Genomic DNA, 27217 nt, shown 5'->3' with positions numbered 1-27217 from the left:
AGGGCGGCACACGCGTTTCCGCAGTGGCAGCAATTCGGCGGCAGCTTCTATGTTCAGCTGTCCACGGCAGCGCAGCTTCTGTCTTCCAGCTGAAGACAGAAGCTGCCGCCGAATTGCTGCCGCCGCGGAACAGGCAGCAGCAATTCGGTGGCAGCTTTTATGTTTAGCTGCCTGCAGCAGCGCAGCTTCTGTCTTCCGGCTGAAGACAGAAGCTGCTGCCGAATTGCTGCCACCGTGGAAACGCGCGTACTGCCCTAATGGCACACGGCCTGCCCCCGCCGTCCGCGGCAGCAATTCGACGCGCTACTTGGGGCAGCAAAAACAGTAGAGCCAGCCCTGCTTATGGTGCTATGCATCTAGATTATATGCAGACAGAGGCATTGTCTTTCTAAGTTGCCGGGGGGTACTTAATCCCCGCTCTGCCCCAGGCCCTTTCCCCACTCCACCCTTTCCCCAAGCCTCCCCCGCCTCTTCCCACCACCCTCTGCCCCTGCCCTGCCCCATTCTTCCCCCTCCCCTCAGAGTTCCCCACCCTAGCTCCTCCCCCTTTCCCCTGGTGCCTCCTGCATGCTGCTGAACAGCTGATCCATGGCAGGTGGGAGGCACTGGGAGGGAGGGGGAGGAGCTGATCGGCAGGGCCGCTGGTGGGCAGGAGGTGATGGAGCTGATTGAGGGGGGGCTGCCAGTGGGTGCTGAGCACTCACTATTTTGGGGGCACCCACAGAGTCAGTGTCCATGTATGCAGAGATAATAGAACTAATGGTAGAGGAATTAGAGCTGGGAAGACTAGGAAATGCATTAGAACTGTCAAAACACTTGGAATCATGAATATCCAAGAATTATACCAACACTTTTTTTCCTTTTGAGATGTTCTATCCACACGACTATCCACTTTTGACTCACGTTATTCTGCTACACATTATAATTTGTTTATTTTGTAATGTATAAACTATAAGCAGTGGGTTTCTTACCTGGCCAACAGATGCCCTCAAAGTCTTGGCCTTTCCTGTTCTTCACAAAATACCCCTTCTTTTTGGCCTGAGAGTATAGGGCGTACATGGGATCAACCTTAATGTGAGGATCTATAATGACCACAAGCTGCCAGCATAAGAGATGAGAAGAATCCATTAGCATCAGTTGTTCAGCATATTACAGAAAGAGCTCAGTCCTGATTCAGGTTAAGGCAGGGGTAGTCACATTTTTGAAAAAGGAGTTACTGGCCCTTGTGCATACTTACTATACATATGTAAACTAGCTAATTTCACAAGACAAGTGGCAGTGCATGCTTGTCTACCTGAAATAAAGGTCAGTACTATACCATATGCTTCAGAAGAAAGTAACCTCCCCTAAAACCAATATAACACAACATTACACAATTGATGAAGTGAGAAAATAAATTCCTCCCTGACCGTTGTGGTGACTAGTTTCTTCCCTAAACCACAACATTTAATTACTGTGACAAAGTCAGGCTGGACCACTGCAATCGGAGTGATGGAAGGCAGGGATATTAGCCCTAGAATGAAAAAGGCCCTATTGTCTACAAACAGAAAAGAGGTTATCTCAGGTCAACTAAGGACACCTGGGACCTGTCTGGGACATTTAAAGCCCCCCCCTCTCCTGGTGGGAGAGAGGGAGGAGAGACAAGCTGCTGCAGGTTAATGGCAGCAGGGAAAAAGGCTTCTCCAGGGTGAGAGGGTGTTCTTCTCCCTCCAGGGGAAACCACCAAACTGACTGCCTGTTTAGGAGAAGGATGGACACCATGGTGGCCAATAACAAGGCAACACCATCCCCTTCAAGAGGGGGTAGGAAAAGGTATTCCCCTTTTATTCTGTGTTGTGAATTTGTTTCTTTTGTATGGTAGAGGAGTACTCCTTGGGCCTGCCTTGAAAATGTTGATAAATAAACCCAGAATGGGAAGCCCAACGCTACCCAGAGTGGGGCTGATTTACTTCAGGCCCCACCATCATCTGCGGGGGAAGCACTAAGTTTGGTGAGATGGAAGAAGTGCCCTGCCACATTACACATTGTGACAGCATATGCTATTATGGTCACCACTTATTATGATAAATCTTGTACAAAGTAGGCCTTGGGAGGTATCACTGGGAAAAGTTATAGTCTACTGAATATTATTGCCCTGTTAAAATGTATGTATCAATACTGTATATGGAGATATGAGATTTTGCTATATGTTTGCTACTGAAACATGTTGTGAGTCTGGGGAATGCCCACAGTCTAGCTCTTTAGAAATAACAAAAGAACTATAAACAAAGGACTGGCATGTCACCCCAGAGATACCTGCATGCATACAGCAGGTGCAAGCAAGAATTTGCAATTCATATGGAAATCTGAGTGCACAGCACATAGGCAATGGAGTTGCCTGACCTCATGACATAGCAAGAAATTTTCCTGTCAAGTTGGGTATGATCCATAACCTAACAAGAGACCACAGAGGACTCCTGCCTCCCCATACTGGGGAGGAGGGGAGAGACACAATCTAAAGGGGAGGACATGTGACCTAAGTTCCCTCCAAGGTGCGCGCCTGTGTAGCCACATAGGAGGCCACCAAGAGCCACACACTTAACTCCCCCAGCCCTGGAGCTGCTGCAGCGGGGAGAGGTGCCTTTCTCCTGGCCCTGGCCCCCGTCCCGGCCCCAGAGCTGCTGTGGTGGGGAGAGGGCTGGGGGGAATCCTCTCTCCCCGCCGCAGCCCCAGGGCATCCTGCATCTCACACCCCTCATCCCTGGCCCCACCCTAGAGCCTGCACCCCCAGCCAGAGCCCTCACCCCCTCCCGCACCCCAACCCTCTGCCCTAGCCCTGAACCCCATCCCGCATCCTGAACCCCTCATTCCCAGTCCCACCGCAAAGCCTGCACCCCCAGTCAGAGTCCTCACCCTCTCCCGCACCCCAATCCTTTGCCGTAGCCCTCTGCCGCTCCATTACCCGGAACCCCTCATCTCTGGCCCCACCCCAGAGCCCACACGCCCAGCCAGAGCCCTCAGCCCCTGCACTCCAACCATCTGGCCCAGTCCTGAGCTCCCTCCCACATGCCAAACCCCTCAGCCCCACCCCCACCACACATCATCTCCATATTGGTGCACATAACTAATTTTTCCCATTCATGTAGAATGGATTTTAAGGGAACATTGAGGGAAGTTTGAGGGAACATTGCATATGACTGTCCCACATGTCTCCTCTGCCCAGTGACCCCCCCCCTACCCACCGCCCAGCCTGCAGCCACCATGCTCTCCCTGCCCCACATTACCTGCGGCAGCGGGCGGGGCAAGGGCAGAGAGGGGTTCTGTCCTTCTCTCCCTGTGTCTCCCATCTCCATGTTCAGCAGCTGTCTCTGGCAGCTGGGCAGGGAGCAAGATGGAGCTGTCTGAGAGAGCCTGGCTGGGAGGCAGCAGCAGCCCACTTCCTGCTCAGGTTTGGCTGCTGGGGACAAGGGCTGAGCATGCCAGGGTAGGGAGGGGGACCGGCTTGCTCGGCCCCTGTCCCCAGCAACAAGACCTGGGAGAGGGGAAGCCCACAGCCAGTCCAGCTGCTGGAGTCAGAGGCCAAGCAATCTGGAGCCCCTTTTCCCGCCCCCCACATGTTTCTGGCTCGCTCAGCCTCTGTTCCTGGCAGCCAAGCCCAGGCAGGGAGCAGGTCACCACTGACTCCCGGCCAGGCTCTCTCAGGCTTCTTGGTAACCAGTGTGATATTGCAGAAACTGTTTTGTTACTGGCTTGGTGAATCCAATTATAGAATAAACCACCAGTTTGGGAGATTGTCTGCCCTATTCCTTGCAGTCTGCCCTGAGTATAACATTCTCAGTGCAGCCCATCCAGGCACCCGGTCACAATATAAAAAGGGGGAACAAAGGCCACTTCTCTTCTCTTCCATCTTTACTAAAACAAGATTGAGTGTAAGACTTGGAACTGGGGAAGATTGATCGCAGGCTGGGAAAGGAAACCAGCCTATGTACTAAGAACTGAACTGCCTGCAACATCCAGAGGGGTGAGAGAAACTGTTTGCTTCAAATTTAGCTTTAGTAAAGTCTAGGAAACAGCTTCCAGTTTTTATCTTTTATTTCTTTTTGTAACCAGTTCTTATCTTCAATGCCAACTCCACCAGTAATCACTTAAAATCTATCTTTCTGTAGTTAATAAACGTATTTTAATGTTTTATCTAAACCAGTGTGGTTTTGGCTGAAGAGTTTGGGGAATCTACTCAGATTAGCAAGGGCCAGCGCATATTTATTTTCTTTGATAAAATGACTAACTTAAGAGCTTGCACTGTCCAAGGGGGTCTTGAGCAGTGTAAGACGCACATTTCTGGAGTGCAAGGCTGGGACTAGAGATAAATGGGTGTCATTCTATATGTAAGAATGGCATAACACTCTGGGCATAAAACTCTGGTAGTTGTCTGGGGGTGAGCTGCATACTAGAGGCTGGGTGAGTGGGCAGAGTGCCAACAAATACAGCAAAGCCGCGCACAGTGTACACCACACTGGAGCATTAAAGGGGCACAGCTATCTTATGAGCTGGATTGTACTTTGGGGGATGTCACACTCATATCTTAACATGCATAATAAATATCAGGTATAAAAATTTCCTGACCTTTTACAAAATGTAACCATTGTATTTTGCTTAGTTACCTTCTGCAGCCATTAATTCCATGGACAGAAGAGGTGCTACTATGTACCTTACTATGACTTCACTACTTTAACATTGCTCCAACAATCATTGGTTTTTGGCTGAGATCAACTATTGTATGAGTTCATTAGTTGGTTACATATTCTCTAGATTCTGCACTTGTATGGACTTATAAATGTATTATATATACATCTAAGGCCTATACAATAAAAGCAGAAATAAAGATTAACCAACGTGAAACACTGCCAACTACAGCCGAAGGATCTGACACAAGGGCAAACTCAGTAGCCCTTAGGCAACCAATCCCACCAAACAAGAAGGAACAATTCTCAATTAACATAGATAGGGGAGAAAATGGATTATCAATGTAAAAAAGAAAAGCAAAAACAGAGAAAGGGGCTTAATAATGGGTAAAGGTCACCCTGTTGAAATAAACAGACTTTCCTTTATGACCTAAATGCAGCTGACAAGGACTGCAGTGAAACCTCCTGTAAGATGGAGTTTCATATAGGTGGAGCCTAGACCAAGAAAGCTTTGTCCTCTGCCTTATGCTAACTAAGCAAAACATTAGTAAGAACTGACCCACCACAGCCACTAATAACAGCTGGTGCGGACATGGAATGAGACATGTTTGCTCAAGTATTTAGGGCCTCCCTAGATTATCCTGTACGGTGACATTTTCCATCCTCCCTCTGTATAATGTACCTTGCGTTTTTTCCTCTTGAGCAGTTCCTGCATCCTTTTGGGGTGCTGGAATTTTTTCTTGTCCCAGGTGAAGTACCTCTTGTCTTCTGTGTGCTCTATATCCAGCCATATAACATCATAGGGGATGTCATGCTCATCAAAGCCAGTGTCTACTGTCTTTACATCCTGCTCATCCTCATAGTTCCAGCGGCACTGGTGGTAGCCCAAGGAGAAGAGTGGAGGCAGGGCTTGAGTGCCTAGGAACAGATATGAAGTTAGAAACTAAGCCAATAAGCATAATAATGGTATTGCCTTTCAGGGTTACCTTGAATCTTTGGAAAAGTCAATGGGAATGGAATGGCTGAAATCATATGCAACTGTTTGAAACTGAAGCATACTTACCTAAGGTTCAGTCCAGAGCACAATTTTCACATTTTGAGTTTGTAACACCAGAAACTAAGATCATAACAAAAATTATGGACAGGCTTAACTTTAGCAGAAGCTGCTGTAATTATTATATCATATGGGTGAGAAAACATACTGTTACAGGGTGGCATAATAATGCAGTGTTATTCTAGTGACCATTATTACTCTCCATGCTAAAATTTTTCTTGACGTTTTAAAAATATTGTGGATGAATTTAATTTTCATTGACATGAATAACTAACAAGATCAGACTTAGTGGAGAAGGCCATTGTAATCTTCCTACCAGTTCACCTCAAGAATGATTTGTAATTCCCCTTACTCTGGCACTTGAGCAGAAATTAATATTTGCTTAGTAATAGAAAATAAAACCAGTTCCTTAGGTGCAACAATACTGCAAAACCAGAGGGTCAGATTTTTTTGAAACTTTTTCATAGCGTGGGCCTCAGCTTTGAGAGATGGTCTTGTAAACTATTTACCCTCCCATTTATGACCAAAAGGTCCACTTCCCCTCCTATTCGTGATCCAGTAATATCGCTGTGGCAATTGCTTATGTGGAAAAGTAACATTAGGAAAGTTTGTGTGCTCTTAACTGTCTTAAATGTAGTAAGACAAGGTGGGTGAGGTTATACTTTTTATTGGACCAACTTCTGTTGTCTCTTTCACCAAGCTTTTGAGCTTACCTCACAAAGCTCTTTTTCCACTACCTGAAGTTGTTCTAATAAAACATATTACCTCACTCATCTTGTCTCTCTAATATCCAAGCACCAACATGGCTACAACAACACTGCCTATAGTGTAGTAGGTAATTTTTCCTTTATAAAAAAGTTAGTCACCCTGTCTGCACTTTTGCTCTTCTGTCTCCCCTTGCCAATGACTCTTTGCCACCTGGCCTCTTTCTTCTCCTTTCACCTTGAACTTTCTTTCCTGTCACTTTGCTACCTTCTCTCACTATCCAGTTGCTTCATTCCTTTCTCCCACTGGTGCTTGGTAGCACCACTCGCTAGGATTGTCTCCTGTTTCCTCTCTTCCCTCATGAAAGAGCAGCCTCAAGTAGTAACAAATAGATTGGCTTCACATTTCCAGTTACTTTTAGAGGCCAAGCCTGAACACCTGTAGATGCTGCTGAAAGCAAGGATGAAAGCCATCTCTCCACAAAACACCAATAAGTGCTCTGTAAACCACATTTTGGGAATGGCTGTCCTACTGCACTCAATGAGATAAGTAAACATTAGTCCACTTTTTGATACAATATGTCCAGCAGGTAATTGTTCCACATTATTTAGGTGATGACAGGGAACCTCAGTGATGAATGTACAATGCTATTTCTTCACTGATACAAGATAATACCTGTCAATTGTGCATATTGCTTGAAGATATCAAAAGGGGTGGGTCCCATTAGGAGGAAAACATCAATTATTCCACTTTCTGACATCCAGCGCACATCAGTTTGAGGCACCACTCTCTGCTTAGTTATGTCTGGAGGGGATCTGGATGGTACATGCTTCGAAAGAAACAGAAAGGAGAATCTGAAGCCCTCTCTCTACCAAAGATTAATTTTACAATCTCTCCATTGATTGTCCAGACCTCAATAGTTCTCTCTGATCTTTGTTCCCTGAATATCAACAATATATCACATGAAGTATTGGGGAGGGGAAAAATACCAAGAACTTCTAATTTCCATGGTTTGGTAAATGCTACCTTAAAAAATGCTCAATATGTTTTCTGCACTTGATTGTGCTGGATATCTATTTATGTGGATTTCTCTTGCAGGATTTGAAGTACTTCAAAATTTTCTTTTCTTATACGAAATTTATTATGTGACTCCTGCATCTTTTCTGAAAAAACGCACCCTTGTGATCATGTCTAAAGTTCACTAAAATAAATGAGGAGGGAGAGAAAAGAGAGTTACAATTCCTGATTCACTGAGGCAAAAGATGAACATGAAGTTACATTATCAGATTGCCCTGTTCAGGTGTATTTTAATTTCTTATTGAACTCCTGGGCACAGTATCATGCATCTCTCACCTCCATTACAGCTTTTGTATTAATCTCCACTAGAGTTTCTGAGGAATTCAGCCAGAAGATCCCAGAAGTTCTGTTAGGTTTATGTGCTAACAGAAAGGGCACTGAACCATAAATGCCCATTTTGTCATGGATCTTGTGCCCATAGACATCCAAGTTAAAAAGCCGGTAGGCATCATCGTCACTGGAATGAACAAACAAACATTACTTGTAATAATTACTCACTGGACCAAGTTAAACTCTACTGAACTCAAAGGTGTTACAGCAGGGATTAATATGGTGTATTCTTTATTACGGTCTATCATTTATCAGCAAGATATGACATGTGGCATGGATGACCATTTCTATCGCTTTGCTCGAAGCTAGCTGTATCAAATTACATCTCTTGCTGTCAATGACACTGCTTCTGATGTGGTCTTATCCTTACACTATTAAGACTCACCTTCCCCATTTTTCTGCTTAAATCCCATAGAGCTGTCTGGAGCTGCTCTTTTATGCATTTCAGTAAAGTATATTCTGTTTAAACCTGAGAAATACTCATGCAGAATTGGCTGCACAGAAACATAATAGAGAACAGGAAGAGTCAGGGGCAGCACTGTGGAGTTGGAAGCAGAGCAGCCTACTCCTTGGGAACAGATGCCATCATTTTAGGTGTTGCTACTATTAGAACAAAACACAAGATGTATCGTGTACTGTACTGATATGTCATACACATCTCAGGCCTTGTTTGAATTAAATCATCTGGAAAACTTTATGGCTTCTCCATTACAGGACTTAAAAAGTTTTATTTAGTTATTCACCAATCCACTTAACACCTAAGTTGCAGTAACCACTCCTTGTGCTCACTCAGTCTTGGATTTCCTCACATCACACCATTAATATGTCTGTTATGACTCGCAATGGCCATCCGAACAACAATCTGGTGTGCTCAGTTAAACTGTTGTGCAAATCTAAATGTTCAAAGGTAACATCAGGACAAAGATCACCGGCACTTGTTCCCATTGGATCTTCAAGTTTCAGATGTGCTACCCGGCCTAATTATCCCCAAAGTCTCAATTACAGCCCTCTTTAGATGCAAATCTGCTACTTTTTACCTGGTCTTTTTGAGGAGAAGTGTTTCTGCATGCTCTGGTATTCCATAGACATGTTCACATCCATGCAAAGAAAAATCCAAGCCTATGGAACTCGGACCTGTAGGAACAGTATTAAAATACAACAGCCCTGAGTTCTGCTCTTATCATGGCCTAACTTTAAGAAATAGATCAGAACATACTAACTATAAAAATGTTCTGTTTACCTATTGCTTCAAACTTGATTTGAGATTCACCTCCATTATTATATATTTACTATATGGGCAAGTTTTCTAGGGGTACTTGTTTGTAAATTTGTTGTTTATAAATTTTGATCAAATCATGGAGGGCAAAAAGAATGAATGTATAGTAAAAAATGCCAAAACTTGCTGGTTACTTTATTTTTAATCAAACTATTCTTTATTATGTAATAAAACAGTTTACAATTTCTATCCCAATTCCTGCAAGCTCTGCCCTGTGGCAGAAGCAGTGCAACAAGGTGAAGAAAGCCAGGGCTGCCTCTTTCCCAGCACTGCTTTCCAGTTTCAGCCTCAGGAAAGGCAGCCACAGAGCACACACATGTCTTAAACAAGCCATATCAACTCTGTCAGCTAAATCATTTTCTTTTATCTGTGTAAATCCAGAGCAACCCCAACGAAGTAAATGGGGTTACTTCAGAATGACACACACACAAATCTGACAGTATGGACTTTATTCCCTAGAGAACCCATGACTTCAGTGGCAGCTGTTACAGAAATGCAGCCTTAAGTATTTTATACCAGTTCATGCAACATTCTTTCAATCTGAACAGGTTTTACATTTCACCAAGGATAAGATATAGGGTGACCAGAGGAGAGACATGAAATATCAGAGTGTGTGTGTGTGTGTGTGTTGCCAGTAGAGCACCCAAAAAAAAAAAATTTGGTGGGGGCTGAGCCCCCACTGACAGCTCCCCACCCCGCCCCCCCACCACACCAGCTCACCTCCGCCTCCCCTGAGCAGGCTGCTGCATCCTGCTCTCCCCACTCCCTCCCAGCGCTTGCGCCGCCATACAGCTGATTCGTGCAAGCCTGGGAGGGAGGGAGGGAGGGGGGAAGAGGAGGAATGTGGTGTGCTTGGGGAAGAGGCGGGGCCAGGGCAGGGATTTGGGGAGGGATCCAATGGGGCAGGAAGGGGGCGGAGTCGGGGCAGGGCCAGGGCTGAGTTGGGGGCACAAGCCCCTTCCGCCTGTGTGCCGGAGTGCAAAATATCGGGACAATTCGTGTCTTCACCGAACATTGGGCAGGACGCGGGACAAACAAGTAAATATCGGGACAGTCCCAATAAAATCGGGACGTCTGGTCACCCTAATAAGATATGGGACTTTAATCACTTCTTAGAAGAGCTTTAGCCAACCAAACAAAATCATTGTATATTGATCTTTGTGCCTTTGAAAGATTTTGGGTTGCAAATCCTGGAGACTGAAATTCTCTTTGTGTCCACAGAACAGTTACAGCACAGGCAACAGGAGTGAGAGCTTCCCCACACTGTGCCACCTGTGTGCCTCCTCAACCATCACCTAGACAACTTTTATAGAAGGGATGTTCTAGCAATTTAGTTTCCATGGCCCAGATCCACAAAAAGACTTAGACATTGTGATGCTGAGCATCATGGCTCCTAACTTTTAGGGGCGTGGCAAATCACAGGAAGAACACTGCAATCCACAAAGCATGAGTTAGGAGCCTGGGATCCTACACAGTGAATGAGAGAGGCACCTTAGACTGCAATCCATGAAACCAGTGTGGTAGGTGGGGCGTTGCCTAACCTAGCCAATGGGAGATGAGGCCAAAGGTGGGGGCTATCCAAAGTCTTGCCCCTCTCATGGAGATAGGCACCTAAGTCTGGGCTGCAGGGATGTGCCTTGCCCTGCTAGTAATCCACAAACCAGGGAAGATAGGTATTCATCCCCGTAAGTCATGTGTGGGGCCCACAACAAAACAGCTGCGTGCAGGATCTCCCTTGCAACCTTTAGCCTAGTAGATAGGGTGCTCACTCAGGATGTAAAAGATCTCTGGTTTGAGTTCCCTCTCCTCCTAAGCGAGAGAAGGAATTTGACCAGGGATTGTCCACGTTCAGGTGAGTGCTCTAAGCACTAGGCCATACAGTCATTCTAACTCTTTCTCTGGCCCAATTTTTACATAATAGTTCAATTAAAGTGGAACAATTTAAATAGGCGAGACCAAAGGAGCCCTATATCAGAATATTCCATTGCCTAGGGCCCTTCCCACAGAGGGGGCTGATCCCTGTTCAAATTCCTTCTCCCCCACAGGATGAAGGGGAGCTTGAACCAGAGGTTAACCAGAGGTTAGTACCCTATCCACCAGGCTAACAGTTATAAGGGAGCTACCCTTCATCTTCTTCCCCTCCCTGCCAGCTGTTTAGTGTGAACTAAGCGGCAGGGCCCAATCCTGCAGCTTCTGAGCATGCCTACTGGATCTGGGCTCCTGTATGGGACTTAGACAGCTGAATGTCTCTCTTTCCCAGTTTGTGAATTGCTCTGGGGCTTACACAGAAGCCAAACACCTCGACACCTATCATGAGGTAACAGTGTGCATGCTCAGGCAGAAGATAGGCATATGGGCACCTAGCATGAGGCTGCAGCATGCATGTGTGACGTTATTGATATAAATTGGGACCATATAGAACATGGGTTGCAACCAAGGTCCTGTAGTGGCACCAAATCTTAGGTAAAGGGGGTCATATAAGGTGTCTAAGACCAGGTTATGGGTTGCTGGTTATGATTATGCTGTCTGTGTGCATGTATCATTTTTAGTTGAAGTTATGTATATTGGCTCTATACTGTCTGTATTTCAAGTTGGTGCTGTGCTTCTGGATGATATCCCAGACAAGTTGGTGTTAGCTCTGCTTAGCCTGCTTGATGGCCCATTAAGGACCATCATCAGCTACACAATTGACCCATGGAGAGAAGGCAGGCACGCCTTATGACTCAGCGAAGTATGCAGGGACTGGCCCATGTGACTCCAGACTCCATTTTGCTATAATTTTCCACAGTGGGAACAAAGAGGTTCTTATACCTGGAAAAGCCTATATAAGGCTGATGCATCATCTCCATCTTGTCTTCAACCCTGCTTCTTACCTCTGGAGGGACTTTGCTACAAGCTGAAGCTCTGCACAAAGGACTGAGGACCCATCCTCGCGGGGGATGTATTCCAGAGACTTGATTTGAACCTGCAGTTTACTCCATCACTGCTGCAAGCCTGAACTAAGAACTTTGCCATTACTGTATGTAATTGATTCCATTTAACCAATTCTACCTCTCATTTCTCTTTTTCCCTTTGTAAATAAACCTTTAGATTTTAGATTCTAAAGGATTGGCAACAGCGTGATTTGTGGGTGAGATCTGATGTGTATATTGACCTGGGTCTGGGGCTTGGTCCTTTGGGATCAAGAGAACCTTTTTCTTTTATTGGGGTGTTGGTTTTCATAACCATTTATCCCCAGGATGAGTGCACTGGTGGTGATACTGGGAAACTGGAGTGTCTAAGGAAATTGCTTGTGTGACTTGTGGTTAGCCAGTGGGGTGAGACCGAAGTCCTTTTTGTCTGGCTGGTTTGGTTTGCCTTAGAGGTGGAAAAACCCCAGCCTAGGGCTGTGACTGCCCTGTTTGAGCAATTGGTCCTGATTTGGCACTCTCAGTTGGGTCCCGCCAGAACCGCACTGTCACAGCATGCCCACAGGTAAAAAACTTAGGCATCTACAGGGATAGGTGGCAGCTGAGTGGGAGTTTTGTGGATCACAGTGGTGCCTAAAAATAGGACTTAGGCACCTAAATACCTTTGTGGATTGCATTGCAGGCCCAAACAATTGTCAGCCTCTCTACTGGGTCTGCTAACTTAGTGCCCACTGTGATAAAGGCTTATGTGATAATGTTTTATGTCATGCAGAGTCTGGCCCCTTAGGAAATGGATTGCGTTAACCCACTCATTTCATGTAGAACACAACAGGTTGTTATGAATTTGTTAATTACTAATTTAGGCTGGAATTGAACTAGTGACCTAGAGAGGTCTATAGTCCATTTATCATATTTATTATTAATGTACCCTTTGAGCCTTCCAGTAGGAGAAAAAGAGTGAGATGGATAACCATTAAGTAGTTAAACAAAAAGGCAGACAGAAATATGGATGAGCACATACTTATGCAAACTGGTAACGTTGTTTTCAATTCTAGGCTTAATCTTACCATTAGCTTTGATGTCTAAAAAACTGCCAAATTCCTCCTGCCAGAGACCCAGATCCTCTTGATTTTCCTACAAGTATAAAAATAGGCAAATCTAACTTAGCCAACTGTGCTTGTTTACAGAACATGTTATTTATGAGTGATACACATGTATTCTCTTGAGATGCATTATTTACTTGATATGTTGTTGAACGTAGGTGGAATGTGGACCAAAAAACACTTCAGGTTTGGGCCAGGCCTGTGAACCTGGAAGAATGGATGCTCTGGTGGAACACTACCGTGCTCTGCTGCAGCACAAAAGAGCAGCATAGATTCCAAGGCCAGAAGGGACAATTGTAATAATCTAGTCTGAGCTCCTGATGCAACACATACGTCCACCACAACCCTCGGTAAGTTGTTCCAATGATTAATTATTCTAATTGTTAAAAATGTCCACCTTATTACCTGTCTGAATTTGTCTAGCTTCAGCTTCCAGCCATTGGATCTTGTTATATCTTTCTCTGCTAGATTGAAAAGCCTGTTAAATATTTGTTCCCTGTCTAGATATTTACAGACTAATCAAGTCACCACCTTAACCTGTTCCTTGTTATGCTAGATTGTCCTCTTTGAGTCTATTACTACTATAAGACATGTTTTCTAATCCTTTAATCATTCTTGTGGCTCCTCTCTGAATCCTCTCCTGTTTATTCATCTTAAATTATGGACACCAGAACTGGACACAGTATTCCAGTAGTAGTCATGCCAGTGCCAGACATAGGGGTAAAATAACCTCTGTGCTCCTATGCAAGATCCTCCTGTTTCTGCATCTCCAGGATTGCATTAGCATCTTGGGCCACACCATCACACTGGGAGCTCATGTTCAGCTGATTATCCACCATACTCCCACCCCAAATCTTTTTCAGAGTCACTGCTTCCCAGGATGGAGTCCCCCATCCTCTAAATATAGCCTATGTTCTTTGTTCCTAGATATATACATTTAGCGGTATTAAAAACACATAGTTTTCTTATGCCCCGTTTATCAAGTGATCCAGATTGCACTGATCTAGTGACCTGCCCTCTTCATTATTTGCCACTTCCTCAATTTGTGCATCATCTGCAAACTTTATTGGTGATGACCTGAGGTTTTCTTCCAGGTCATTGAAGGTCAGGTCATTAAATAATGTAGAGCCAAGAACCTAGCCTTGCAGGAACCCACTGGAAACACAGCTGCTTGATCACGATTCCCCATTTACAGTTACATTTTGAGACCTCCCAGCCAGCTTTTAATCCATTTAATGTGTGCCAAGTTAATTTTACAGTCTAGTTTTTTAATCAAAATGACAGTACCAAATCAAATGCCTTATAGAAGGACAACACTTGACTTGGTACTGCACAAAAAGATCTTGAAAACTCACAAAGCACTACAGATACTATTTTGGCATATTTGATCCTGAGCTCCCAGGACAAGCCAGGCAACAGATAAGCTTCCGAGAGACTCCAACCCTTATAGGAGTCTTGAGCTTGTTAATGCTTCCTTCAGTTCTTGAGCCCTGTGCCCTATGATCCAATCTCCTTGAATTTAATCTTTTTGCAATATTCTTTCTGGTTTTCTTTTTCACAATCACTTCAACATAAAATGAGCTTGCCCTCTGTGACAGTCTGTTCCCTTATGCTCACCCCATTTACAAGACTACGATACATTTTGTACACAGCATACTTTGTAAGGTATCATTTGAAAGCTCATGCTTTGCTGATTATTGCCATGCATATTTTACCAAGACAACATTGTATATACAGTTGTAAGATTCTACTGCATGTTCTGGAGGACAGTCACAAACCAGTTCCCCAGAGACAAAAGGCTAGCCAATGCCTCAGTCAGGTGTCAATGAGATGAAGTGGACCATCACCTGAGTTGCCATTCTTTGGCAGGAGAGGGGATGTGGGCTAAAAAAACCCTACATTTTGACAAAGAAGCATCCTGAGGTTCCTGCCCCCACAGACTTTCTGTCTACTGAATCTCAACTGGAGGTGACTGTTGCATAAGAGAAAAGGCTATAAGGGGAGATCATCTCTCCCTTGCTCTCTACCCAGGGCATCATCAATACCTGAAAAACAAAAGAGGTGTCATTGGACTGGGGAAGAGATCCTGACTGAAAGAGGTTCAGCCAGTAATGCTGCTGGCATATGCGGTGAGAGACTTTTGCTTTGTATTCACTTAACTTGTTAAGTTAGGTGTTAGTTGCATTTTACCTTTTTATTTCCTTGTAACCATTTCTGACGTTTATTCCTTATTACTTGTAATCACCTAAAATTTATCTTTCTGTAGTTAATAAATTTGTTTTGTTGTTTTACCTAAACCAGTGTGTAGTGAGGCGGCCTGGCTCCCAGCCGCACCTGAGAGGGACGAGCCAGAACAGCCGCCTCAGTGGGCGGAGCCACCGCCGCCTGTCCCCACCCCCCGGAAGTCAAGGGGCGGGACAGGAAGTATAAAGGCCCGGGCCCAGCGCTCAGTTGTGTCCTAGCTGCTGGAGAGGACAGATGCTGGTGCCTGAGCTCCTGCTGAACCAAGCCTGCCCCGAGCCCGGTACCCTGAGGAGGAATGGCCGAGCCTGCCCCGAGCCCGGTACCCTGAGGAGGAGTCGAGCCCCCCTGTGCACCCGTCTCCTGAGGAGCCAATGCTGGTGGATCCCCCCTGCTGAATCCACAACAATACAGGTACCAACGGAGGGGGAGATTGGAAGTGGCCCGGGGATAGCCGACCCCAGTCTGGCTGCCGCCGACCCTGAGCCTGTGTCAGTGTGTCGCGGCCAGGATCCCCACTGACTGCAGCGGATCCCTGCCGCTGCTAGGGCCCTGGGCTGGGACGCAGTGGAGTGGGTGGGCCTGCGTCCCCCCCTGCCACCCCCCCGCACGGGTGGCAGTCTCCCCCTCACCCCCAACGCTCAGGCTTAGAAGCCTGGACTTACCTATTTGCTGCTCAGCCCGGCCTGAGGGTCTGAGTCCTATATCTGTTGCTGCCCTGCCCTGAGCCAGGGCTTGGGCTTTATAAACTGAACTGCTGCTCAGCCCTGCCTGAGGGTCTGAGCCCTGTATCTGCTGCTGCCCGCCCTGAGCTAGGGTTTGGGCTTGATACACTGAACTACTGTTTGCTGCCTCTGCCTGCTGCCTGAGGCTGTTGCCCCCCTGTTGCCCCGCCCGGATCTAGGGGCACTGAGACTGACTGCCTGCCTCCTCCTCCCTCCTGTAGTGGTGGCATGGTTCCCCAGGGCGAAGAGCGCGAAGGGGAAGGGACCTACCCACACCACCACAGTGTTGTTTGGAAACTCCATTTCCAATAATAAGATTTGGGCATATCATTTTCTATTAATAAATGACAGACTTCATATGAGCGTGTATTGTCCAGGAGAATACTGGGCAGTACAAGATGCACATTTCTGGGGTAAGTCTGGGACTGGAAATTTGCTGGTGTTGCTCTGCAGTTTGATTCAAGAGTGGCTGGCCAAAGCACTCATACAATATAGGTGGGAGTGATTTACATTCTGGAGGCTGTGTGTGAGCAGGCCAAGAGTGGTAGCTGTCACAGCAAAGCAGTATAAAAGACACCCCAAGTTGGAGAATTGAGGGGACACAGCTGTTCATCAGTTCAGATTTGTACTGTGGGTAATGTGTCACCCTCCTACACCAATTCTGACCTCCTATGACATCCTAGGAGCACTCTTATTGGTCCACATCTAAGGTTGACCTGGAATGGGTTCCAAGTTAGGATACAGGTGGAACTTCCTCTAGCCTCTCCTCTTGTCAATTATTACAACATGGTAGAGCAAACAGCCATCTGCACACATTGTACTAAAACAGCCTACTCAGAAAAAGATGTGTGTCTTTATCCACTGCCAGCACTAGGTCTCTCTTCAAAGAGAATCCTGCAACAGTACCAGGGATGTATGTGCCTGAGAATATGCCTTTGGCCTATTTAACACAATTTTAATACAGGTGAAATGTGGGCCTCAGGCTCCTGGCAAGTTGCCAGTGTGACCTCAGTTTGGCTGTTTGGAAACCCCTGTCATAACATTAGCCCATGCCATACAAACACAGAGTTTGTAATCATGACAACTGATCCATCCTTCCCACAGGATACTAATGCCAGAATCAAACCAAGCTTGGGTTACCTGAGAGGAGTCAATTGATGCGTCCTCTTTCTTTTGTGCTGTAGTTTTGCTAATGAAAACAAATAACCAGAAATAATCAGTTAATTGAGAGGATTTCAGATAGAAAACCTTAAACTGCAACCCTCCTACAATATCTGGAACTTTTAGCTTTCACCTTTTCTGAAAAGCAATCGTCAACTACACAGATCTCCACACACAAGTGATTTTGGTATTTAATTTCTTAAAGTGATCTTTCCAAACCAGAGCTAGTTTGGGTTATTCTGTTCAACTGGTTCCTGGGGTTTTTACAGTCACTTCTAATAATGTCAGAATTTTCCCCTCTTTATCCCCACACAGAAGATTTTCAGACTAGATATTTTTGTGTGTTCTGTCATGCAGAGTGCTCTCTGTCAATTACAAGTAATTATTTTCCCTAGAGTAGAGTTACCTACCACATTGCTTTCTCAGCTCTGTGGAATGGCCCCACAATTCCCATTTCCCCTGCTTTATTTCCCCTCATTCTTCCAGTATTTTGCAACAGGGCTGGAGTGCTAAATATTGCAGCTATATGATAAATGATGCCTTGATAAAGAGCAGGTTCATCTATAATGAGGATGAGTAGATAAAATTAAGGACTTGATCAAATGAGATAGTGGGCAACCTCAACTCCCCAGTAAAGTCAAGGGGAATTAAGGGTGCTCAACATCTCATAGAATTGGCCCATAAATAGGATAAAGAGGCTGAAGCCCCGAGAGCCCCCTCCCTGCTGGGCAGAAGCCCTGAGCCCCACCACCCTGCCGCAAGTCAGAAGCTCCAAGCTCCCCCAAAACAGTTTGGTAGGTGAAGAATGGGCAGGGGAGGTTGTGGGGGGCTCCGAGAGCCGTACTTTTACGCAGAGCCACAGTTTGGCCACCCCTGGTATACAGAACAGTATAAAGTCACTGTCTGTATGAAATTTTAGTACTGATTTCGCTAGTGCTTTTCATGTAGCCTATAATAAAACTAGGTAAATATCTAGATCAGCTGATGTACTCCCTGGAAGACCTCTACATACCCCCAAAGGTACACATACCCCTGGTAAGAACCACTGCTCTCATTGAGTGAGCAAAGGGAGAACCCAGGCTTCAATGTTTGGGGTGCCCTCAATCAGAGATAGGATGGATGTGGCCTCACAGGATTATATTCTGTCCTGACTTCAGTGGGGTCTCACAGGGAGTGTCAGAGCCAAGAGTATTGCATGTAGATAGTAGCATTACAAATGGTGGCACTGTGTATTTTTGCTGATCTGAATTCTTGCTGGTTTATTTTCAGCAGCATCACAAACGCTGCACTGTGGGATATGGAGATATCGCACCTGTTTTGGGGTGGCGGTTGTAGATGCTCGAAGTACAACAGGCCATTGGTGTTCACACTCAGTACAGTCTCACCCTTGGACTCTAGTTCTATCTGGAATGGATTTGCTGTGATGTGAATCTTGCAGTCCTCATTGGCACATGTCAGTACCAGAATACCTGCTTCCTTCTGGGCTATAGAGAGCCTGGCAAATTAAAAAAAAAAATTGTAATGGATTTCCATAGGTTTTAGATAATTGTAGATAAACAACAAATTAGACAAAAGATAATTTAAGGATAATTGTGTAACATAAGGACAAATCTTGAAACTGCTATTGAAGCAAAATTCCATTCTCTTAAATAACTGTGGGTTCTAGGCACTGAGGACTCCTGGATCTGGCCCACAGACTGAACAGTGCAATAGCTGGCTACAAAATTTCCTTCAACATTCTCAATAGTTTTTATTTTCTCAATACAAGTAGACAACACATTAGGTCAAAATGATGCATACTAAGGTCTAGCCCACTTTCTGGCTGGCTCATATAGTTACAGGTTTCACATATGAGGCTATATCCTCTTCCTCAATATGCAACATTTATCCTTGGGCACAAACTCAGCTTCATAAGCCAATTGCTTTTTTTCTATTCCTATAAGTTGCTGATATTCATAACAGTAAATACAACTGTACTCAAATGAGAGGGACAAGAACACACGGTTGATGGGGAAGGGGTATAAGCAATTAAGAGACTATATCACCTTCCAAAGCTTACCTCTGCATGGTAGGTTCTTTTATGAGAACATCAGGGACTTCATACCTTGATTTGAGAGGAGATACCTCATTAATTTTAAGCCTGAAAATGTTGCCGTCTATTGCATAAATTTCCACTAGGAGAGGAACCTGGGAATAAACAAACAGGTACAGTAGCAGCTAATACTACACTGTGATAAAGGAATCAATTTATATTTTAATTCAGAAATTCTGGATCTCATATCATCAGACATTTATTTTCTGAAAAAAATCTGTCTGCCTTCTGATTCAGCATAGTTTAGTAGGCCCAAAACTGCACACAGTCACTATGCATTTGAATTTTCACCAGATAGGTCTATTTCACTGTTTTTAAGAAACAAATATTCTTAGTTTGTAAGTGAAACTGGACTGAATTTTTTATAAACAGCCAAGCTTTGTTTAGCATTTTTCAGGAAATTGTCTCTTTTCAGTTGGATTAGACATAGACTGGCATGTTTTATTTTATTTTACTTGGTAATTCACTTTGTTCTGTCTGTCACTACTTGGAATCACTTAAAATCACTACCAGTATCTCAAAGCAATCAGCTGTGCACAGACCCTGCTCGACTACACCACTGTGATGGGTTAGACCACAGAAACTCCTTTGGGAACTGCCAAGTGATATGCCAAGACTACTTCTGCCCCTGCTTTCTTGCCAGCTCAGGGCCCCAGCACCCTGTCTTGCTGAGCTAGACATGCCTGTTTGCTCCAACACAGACCCAGAGTCTGAAATTACTTGCCCCACAGCTGCAAACTTAATTGAAAATAGCTTACAGAAGTGTTCTTGTCTTTAACACTCAGATGCTCAACTCCCAATGCGGTCTAAAACCCAAATAAATCCATTTTATCCTGTATAAAGCTTATACAGGGTAAACTCATGAATTGTTCACCCTCTGTAACACTGATAGAGAGAGATGCACAGCTGTTTGCCCCCCCCGGTATTAATACATACTGAGTTAATTAATAAGTAAAGAGTGATTTATTAAATACAGAAAATAGGATTTAAGTGGTTCAAGTAGTGACAGACAGAACAAAGGGAATTACCAAGTAAAATAAAGTAAAACACACCAGTCTATGTCTAATCCAACTGAATACAGACAAAATCCTCACCAGTTCCAGAATGATTCTTTTTACAGACTAATCTCCTTTCAGTCTGGGTCCAGCAATCACTCTCACCCCTTGCAGTCACTGTCCTTTGTTCCTGTTTGTTTCAGGTATTTTTGAGGGTGGAGAGGCTCTCTCTTTAGCCAGCTGAAGCCAAAATGGAGGGGGGGGTCTCCCCTGGGCTTAAATAGACTTTCTCTTGTGGGTGGAGACCCCCTCCTCTCTCCTATGCAAAGTCCACCTACAAAATGGAGGTTTGGAGTCACCTGGACAAGTCACATGTCCATGTATGACTGAGTTCCTTACCAGCCAAGCCGCATTCCTGGGAAAGCCAAGATGTGGATTGGTGTCTCCAAGTTTATTGTTGGATTAAGTGTTTCTTGAAGGGGCACTTACTGAGAATAGTCTTTTCCCAGGAAGCTGACCAACTGCTTCACTACAGCCAATATTCATAACTTTGAATACAAAAATTATACATGCATACATATAGGATTAATAGATTCAGTAGATCATGACCTTTTCAGAGATCTGTTACATGGCATATGTAGCATAAAACACATTCTAGTTATGTTTTTATATATATATAAAATTTCCATAAAGCCTTATGGGTGGCACCATCACACATTCTTTCTATCAGACTGTAGGGATTATTGTAAGGCTGTTCCTCACCCTAAGAGGCACTACTGGGAAAAAATATAAAATAATCAAACGCATAAGACACGTGATAACGCAAGCTGAATAACAAGCTATGAAGTCGATCTTCTTATATCGACCTCTTCGCCGATCTCACGGGCTCTCTGGGGCTCTCCCGCACGCCGCCGCCACCCGGGTGGAGTTGTGGAGTCGAAGAAAGAGAAGTAATGCTCGATCATATATATATCGTAGATAGATGGCGCGATCGATCCCTGAAAAAAAAATCGCTACCGCCCCCGTCGCGGGTAGTGTAGACGTAGCCAGAGTTTACAATGCTAATTTAATAGATTAGACTTATGCTCCTATTAGTGTGAGAGGCTGAATTTGGCTGATCCTGGATCTTTTGTATAGGAAATCACTAGGACCATGAGATAGCAAATGTCTTTGCTCATTTAACTTCCTTATTTCTGAAATCTTGAGAGAGAAAATTTCCAGACAAAATGTTATAGGATGCAAAATTATTATTTTGAAAACTACAGGAGTTATCATTATAGCTAAAGTTTTTCAACTGGTATGCACTACAACATACAAAGGAAATCACCTTGCTCTCACTCCATTAGGACAGACTTAAATTTGTTATTTTAGAATGGGGGAGAAAGCCCTAAATCTAAATAACCTTTTTCAGGTAAAAAGATGTCTGTTTAGCTTTTTTGTATTGTTACTGAAGCTAAAAAATAAAAATAAAATTCATTTCTTTAAATGAGCCTCTCTTTATATTCATATAAATTATCTGTAAAATCAAGGACATCTTTGTGATAATATTTTGCATTGTATCACAGAACTACCTGCATCCAAGAATCTCAAATGACTTTAAAAATGTGGGCAACTATTATCAGTCTCATTCAGGGGTGGCTCTAGGTATTTTGCTGCACCAAGCACTGCAGGCAGGCTGCCTTCGGCGGCTTGCCTGCGGGAGGTCCCCGGTCCCGTGGATTCGGCGGCAGCCTGCGGGAGCTCCCCTGAAGCCACAGGACCAGCGGACCCTCTGTAGGCATGCCGCCAAAGGCAACCTGCCTGCCGCTCTCACGGCGACCGGCAGAGCGCCCCCCGCGGCTTGCCACCCCAAGCACTCGCTTGGCATGCTGGTGCCTGGAGCCACCCCTGGTCTAATTTTAAAGAGTCAGTAGAGAAAGGACTCAGTTTCCCAATTCACAGACTCTTCTTTTACCATTGCCTCCCTTAGTGTGTGAGATCTCACCTTATTCTTCTCATTAATTATTTGGAGTTTGACACTATCATTGCATAATGTAACCGAATCCAACAATGCTTGATACAAGGACTTCCCAGGAAGCAGAAGTTTCTGACGCCTGCAAAGACAGAGAATTGTTGTTGGCCTCTATAAATGTCATGGTTTACATGTTAGGGAATACTACATTAAATAAGAATTGTTTACTGAGGAGGATAACTCTCTCTTGCATCTTTCATATACTTGCTATTTTTTCACTAATGTTAAGACATTATTATTAATTATTTATAGCACCTGGAAGCCCTGACCAGAACTAGGTTCCTGCTGTGTCAGATGCTGTACAAAGATAGAGAAAGACATGGTTGCTGTCCTGAAAAGTTTATAAATATATCATGTGTATGAGTTACAAAAGAGTTTTTTTTGAGTTCATAATCACTAAAAATATCAGTACAACTGTCTTTGCAATAATAGGATTAACCCAAGTGCCCTGGCCAAATTCCAAGTTAGGCAATCATATTCTGCCTCCTTAACTTCCTCCTGCAGACAGTTTCAAATGGATAAAGTTTACTTTACTTCCTGTCATATTCCTGGCTTCAGATGCCCTGGTAAATAGCTACTGCATTTCACTGGTGGGTGAAGCAATTCCCTTGTGTGTATGTATATATGATTTATCTGTATTTTGTATAGGTTAGAATACGGTGGAGAAATAGACTCATTTAAAAATGGTGTCTTTAAAAGCATGACCAAGAGGGGAACTAATATAAAAACTACTAATCAAGAAAAGCTATCCTGCTGTGCATAATTATTCCTTTAGGATGGAATTTGCTGCAGATGAGAAACAAACATGTAAGATTAAAACCTTAGTCAGACATGTAATTGGCTAATGAGTACAACTAGAGAGAGTTACTTCTTTTCTTCACAGATCAGATAATCACAAATCAGATAATAGTTGGAAAATGTATTCCAGGTAGATACAGAAGAAGGGAATGTTTATATCTGGAGTAATTTCATCAGAATAATAAGGCATGGAGTTCAGGTTTGATGTTAAACTATGGCTATAGTTCAGGTTCAGCACCACTGAAATCCTCTGAGTTTGTCTTATAAAACTTTGGTCCCAAAGGGCAGAAATCTCAGGAGAATAATTGATCTCTGTGAGATTTCTGCCATTTTGGGTCACAGAAGAACAATAACCAGAAAACAAGTCCCCTACAATCTTATCCAAATGTAAATAGTATAGGTGCTTGAATCTCTGTATTTTAACAAATTCACACTTTTCTGGAATTTGCGGGGAGGATGACATGATCCTGCATTTGAGATTTCAGTCTGACCCCATTCTATTTAGAATATACTAATTATTTCCAAAAATGGTGTTGCTGTTGAGTGGAAAGTTCTCCTTTAAAGTCATATTCATTCTCAAACGTTGTGTATTTTTGGTTGCTTTAAACTAAGGTATGATTATGAACTGTAACTTATTTTTTGTTTTAACTTCAATATTGTTGGCTTTAAAAAAACAACACCTCCCTTATTTAGAAACCTTGTTATAGATGTCTATGTAATATAATGAAATAAATCAATCATGCTGTGTGTGAAAAATACACTTAGGTTGGAGCCCACATCCTTACCTGTAGAAAGCAATGTGGTTGCAGTTCTTAAAGTTGCTTTTGTCCACAGCCTCATCTTGAACACTAAAGAAAACAGAATGTTTAAGAAGTCTGTTTTCTGAACACCTGCTAAATTATCATATAATGATAGCTGCTGCACAAGAGCAGGGGGGATTAAAGAAAATGCTTACAGTTTACATAGCATTGAAATGCAAAGAGTATTGGAACTGAACCATTTTGAGCTTTTTGTACTGAAATAAATTAATTATTCTTATGGTTTTGAGTACTAAATGATTTCCATTTAATACCTTGATATTTAGACAAAAATCATTAAATCAGTAACTAGAAGAGCTGACTATTAGCAGAAATAACTACTTGGGAGTCCTGCAGTTTGAGGTGAGTTGTCCTAGGACAGTCTGAGTAACTCAGTTCATGGTCCACTTCTAGAGGTGGGAATGGAGAGGGAGAAACTCAGGAATGCCTTCTCTTGCCTCCCCTACAGCTGGCAGGGTGAGGGGAGTGTGGGCTATACCTGTTGAAGAGATGTAATAAATTCTACTGCTCAGTCATTGTGTGCTTCTCCATTATCTCTGGAAGTAAATAGTCTTCCCAAAGACATAGTGGGTCTGATCCTAGTAGGTACTGAGCATACGCAACTCTCACTCACAGATGATCAACCCTTTTAAGAACAGGCCAAAAGTTTCCAGACAACACAACTTGGGTTGTGTGAGTCAGCCCTCTCAAGTATCATAGCTGAGCCCAAAGAATTCAGAAAAATAGATGCTAGTAATTAAGTACTGTGCTTTAATTAATAGCTAAATACCTATGTTATCCAGGGGAAAATAAGGCCAGTAGTTTTGACCGTTCTAAAAACGTTAGTGCCTCACATCTTCCAACAGATTTTGATCTCATTTGTTGTCAATATGTAATAACTGCCACTTATAAAACATACATACAATAAATTCAGATAGTTTTCTGAAAAATGTCAGCTCAGTGCATAGCAGTGGTCAAAAGGACTAACAGAATCCTAGGAAATATTAGGAAAGGGATAGAAAATAAGACAAAATATCATAATGCCAGTATATGAATACATGGTACGCCCACTTCTTGAATACTGTGTCCAGTTTGGTCGCCCCATTTCAAAAAGGATATAGTGGAACAGGAAAAGATTCAGAAAAGGGCAACAAAGACAATCAGGGGTATGGAATGGCTTCCATACAAGAAGCTAAAAGATTAGAGTTACTTAGCTTAAAGAGACAATTAAGGGGGAATATGACCGAGGTCTATGAATAGTGTGGAAAAAAGTAGAGTTATTTTCCTTTTCCACAGTATAAAAATCAGGGGTCACCTGATAAAAAGAGTAGGCAGCAGGTTTAATACAAATAAGAGGAAGTATTTTTTCATGCAATGCACAATTAACCTGTGGAACTCATTGCCATATGATGTTGTGATGGCCAAAAGTATATCTGGGTTCAAAAAAGAATTAGATTAATTCGAGGAGGATAGGCTCATCAATGGCTATTAGCCAAGATGGTCAGGGATGCAACCACATACTTAAGATGAGCCTAAACCACTAACTGCCAAAAGCTGGGAGGGGAAAACAGGGATGAATCACTTCAACCGCCCTGTTCTGTACACTCCCCTGGAAACTCAAGCAATAGCCACTGATAGAGACAGGCTACTGGGCTAAATGAACCATTGGTCTGACTCAGGATGGCCGTGCTTATACATACAACATATAAAATTGCAGATAGATGCAATATATGCAACTATGGCCTGATCATAAACAATATTATAGTCAATTCATGGATGCATACATTGTAAATCAGAGGGGACCATTATGATCAAGTCTGACCTACTACATAATAATATAGGCCAGAAAACGACAAGTGATTCCTGAATCAAGTCCTAACTGCTGGTTGAAATAAACAAATACAATGGCAAATGTATTAATTAATCTGAGAGAGTTGGCAGTGACCTCTGTATTTAGGGTGCTTAAAATTTTTCATTATAAAAGATTCTTTTGACCTTTGAGAAGTCTGAACACTTCCATTTTTTGCAGTAGTCTTTGGATTTCCAGAGGGAGAGAAACATCAGGGTAGAGAAGTGCTTTTTCTTTGTCCCATTATGATGGGGTGTACTAACCCCATACTGGCCCAGCAGGGGTTAACTACTCACTGGGGGCTCAAGAGGCCACACCTCATCACCCTTGCTGAGCATGCTCCAGCTGGTAGTAGGGTATAAAAGGAAGTGGCTCAGCTCAGTATGGCCTGACTGAGGAGGTGAGTGGATGCAGGCTGTGAGGAGGCAGAGTAGGGTGGGCCTGGTTCCGGGTCCCCCCTGTACTCTTTCCAGCACATACTATGGGTTGTGGTGACTGCTTGAAGGATTAAGCACTACTGCCAGATACAATGAATACAAGGTGCTAGTATCTGAGACTATGGCCCTGGACAACTGACTTAAGCTGCTAGGCCTTGCCTCCCAGAAGGTGAAGGGCTGTAGTCTCTGAGAGGGGGCAAGGCCCCCCCCCCCCCCATGGTCTGATGCTCCATGACAGCCATTAAATATTCAGGCTTTGCTGAGATATAAACTTTAGAAAATCACCATTTCTCTTCTCTCGCTCTCATTCCTCAGGGAAAATTCTGGCAGCATGTCAAAATAACACAAACATTCTGAAGTGTCAGGCTCATGCCACCACCAAAGCAGCGGGGGCTGCACATACTGTACTGGGAATTAAATCTCCAGAAGCTGCTACAGCAGCTGTAGTAGGGGTGTGGGGGAAGAGCTTGGCCTGGGATTCCCCCATTCACACCCCCTGCAGACTCAGGAAATGGCCCCAACAGTCCATCTTCCCCCACCCTAGCTGCTCTCCTTCCAGGCCTGGCAGGTCATTTCCTTCCTGCCAAGAAGTCATCTTCTGCTGCCAGCTATTGTAGGACTAGATTCACAAAGGGATTCAGGGATGTAACTGCTTATTTGGGTGCCTAAATCCAAAATTTAGGCACCATTGACCACCAAGCAGCTGCCACCTAAACCTGCAGGGGCCTAAACTTCTGCTGGTGGGCACACACAAAACTGTCTGTGTCCTGACACAGCAGAGCCGCTCAGCACCCTAGCTCACGCCTAAACCCCAGCAGGTTTCTCAAACTAGACTTTCCCCACTTATCTCCCTGTGGAGCCAGATCCTGTAGGCATGCTCAGAGCACTCATAACCCCACAAATGAGAGATGAGCAGGTCAGGAATTTTTCAGGCTAGTAGGTGTGTTTGTATACCCTGTGGTTAGAGCAGTCATCTAGGATGTAGAAGACCCAGGT

General features: G+C 44.0%; 1 protein-coding gene across 11 annotated transcripts in view; it reads right to left on the bottom strand.

Annotated features, from left to right (window-relative positions):
• The window catches only part of GANC (glucosidase alpha, neutral C), a 50600-nt gene that overhangs the window by 20758 nt on the left and 2625 nt on the right, over nt 1–27217 (bottom strand). For 5 of the 11 annotated variants that reach the window (XM_039534670.1, XM_039534671.1, XM_039534672.1 and 2 more), the window contains exons 2-12: nt 23924–23986; nt 22314–22422; nt 19302–19429; nt 18555–18737; nt 17222–17270; nt 13080–13146; nt 8865–8961; nt 7774–7954; nt 7096–7249; nt 5344–5579; nt 972–1098 (exon numbers count right to left, since the gene is read on the bottom strand). In XM_039534670.1, the coding sequence (XP_039390604.1) occupies nt 972–1098; nt 5344–5579; nt 7096–7249; nt 7774–7954; nt 8865–8961; nt 13080–13146; nt 17222–17270; nt 18555–18737; nt 19302–19429; nt 22314–22422; nt 23924–23986 (1394 nt within the window). Of the gene's footprint in view, nt 1–971; nt 1099–5343; nt 5580–7095; nt 7250–7773; nt 7955–8864; nt 8962–13079; nt 13147–14962; nt 15104–17221; nt 17271–18554; nt 18738–19301; nt 19430–20494; nt 20554–20728; nt 20878–22313; nt 22423–23923; nt 23987–27217 lie in introns of those variants that run through there. The other 6 variants (XM_039534673.1, XM_039534674.1, XM_039534677.1 and 3 more) reach the window with 6 other exon arrangements.

Source organism: Mauremys reevesii, linkage group 4 (genome assembly GCF_016161935.1).
Source record: "Mauremys reevesii isolate NIE-2019 linkage group 4, ASM1616193v1, whole genome shotgun sequence".
Classification (NCBI taxonomy): domain Eukaryota; kingdom Metazoa; phylum Chordata; order Testudines; family Geoemydidae; genus Mauremys; species Mauremys reevesii.
The sequence above is the reverse complement of the archived record's forward strand: the minus strand, read 5'-3'. Positions and strand labels throughout refer to the sequence as shown.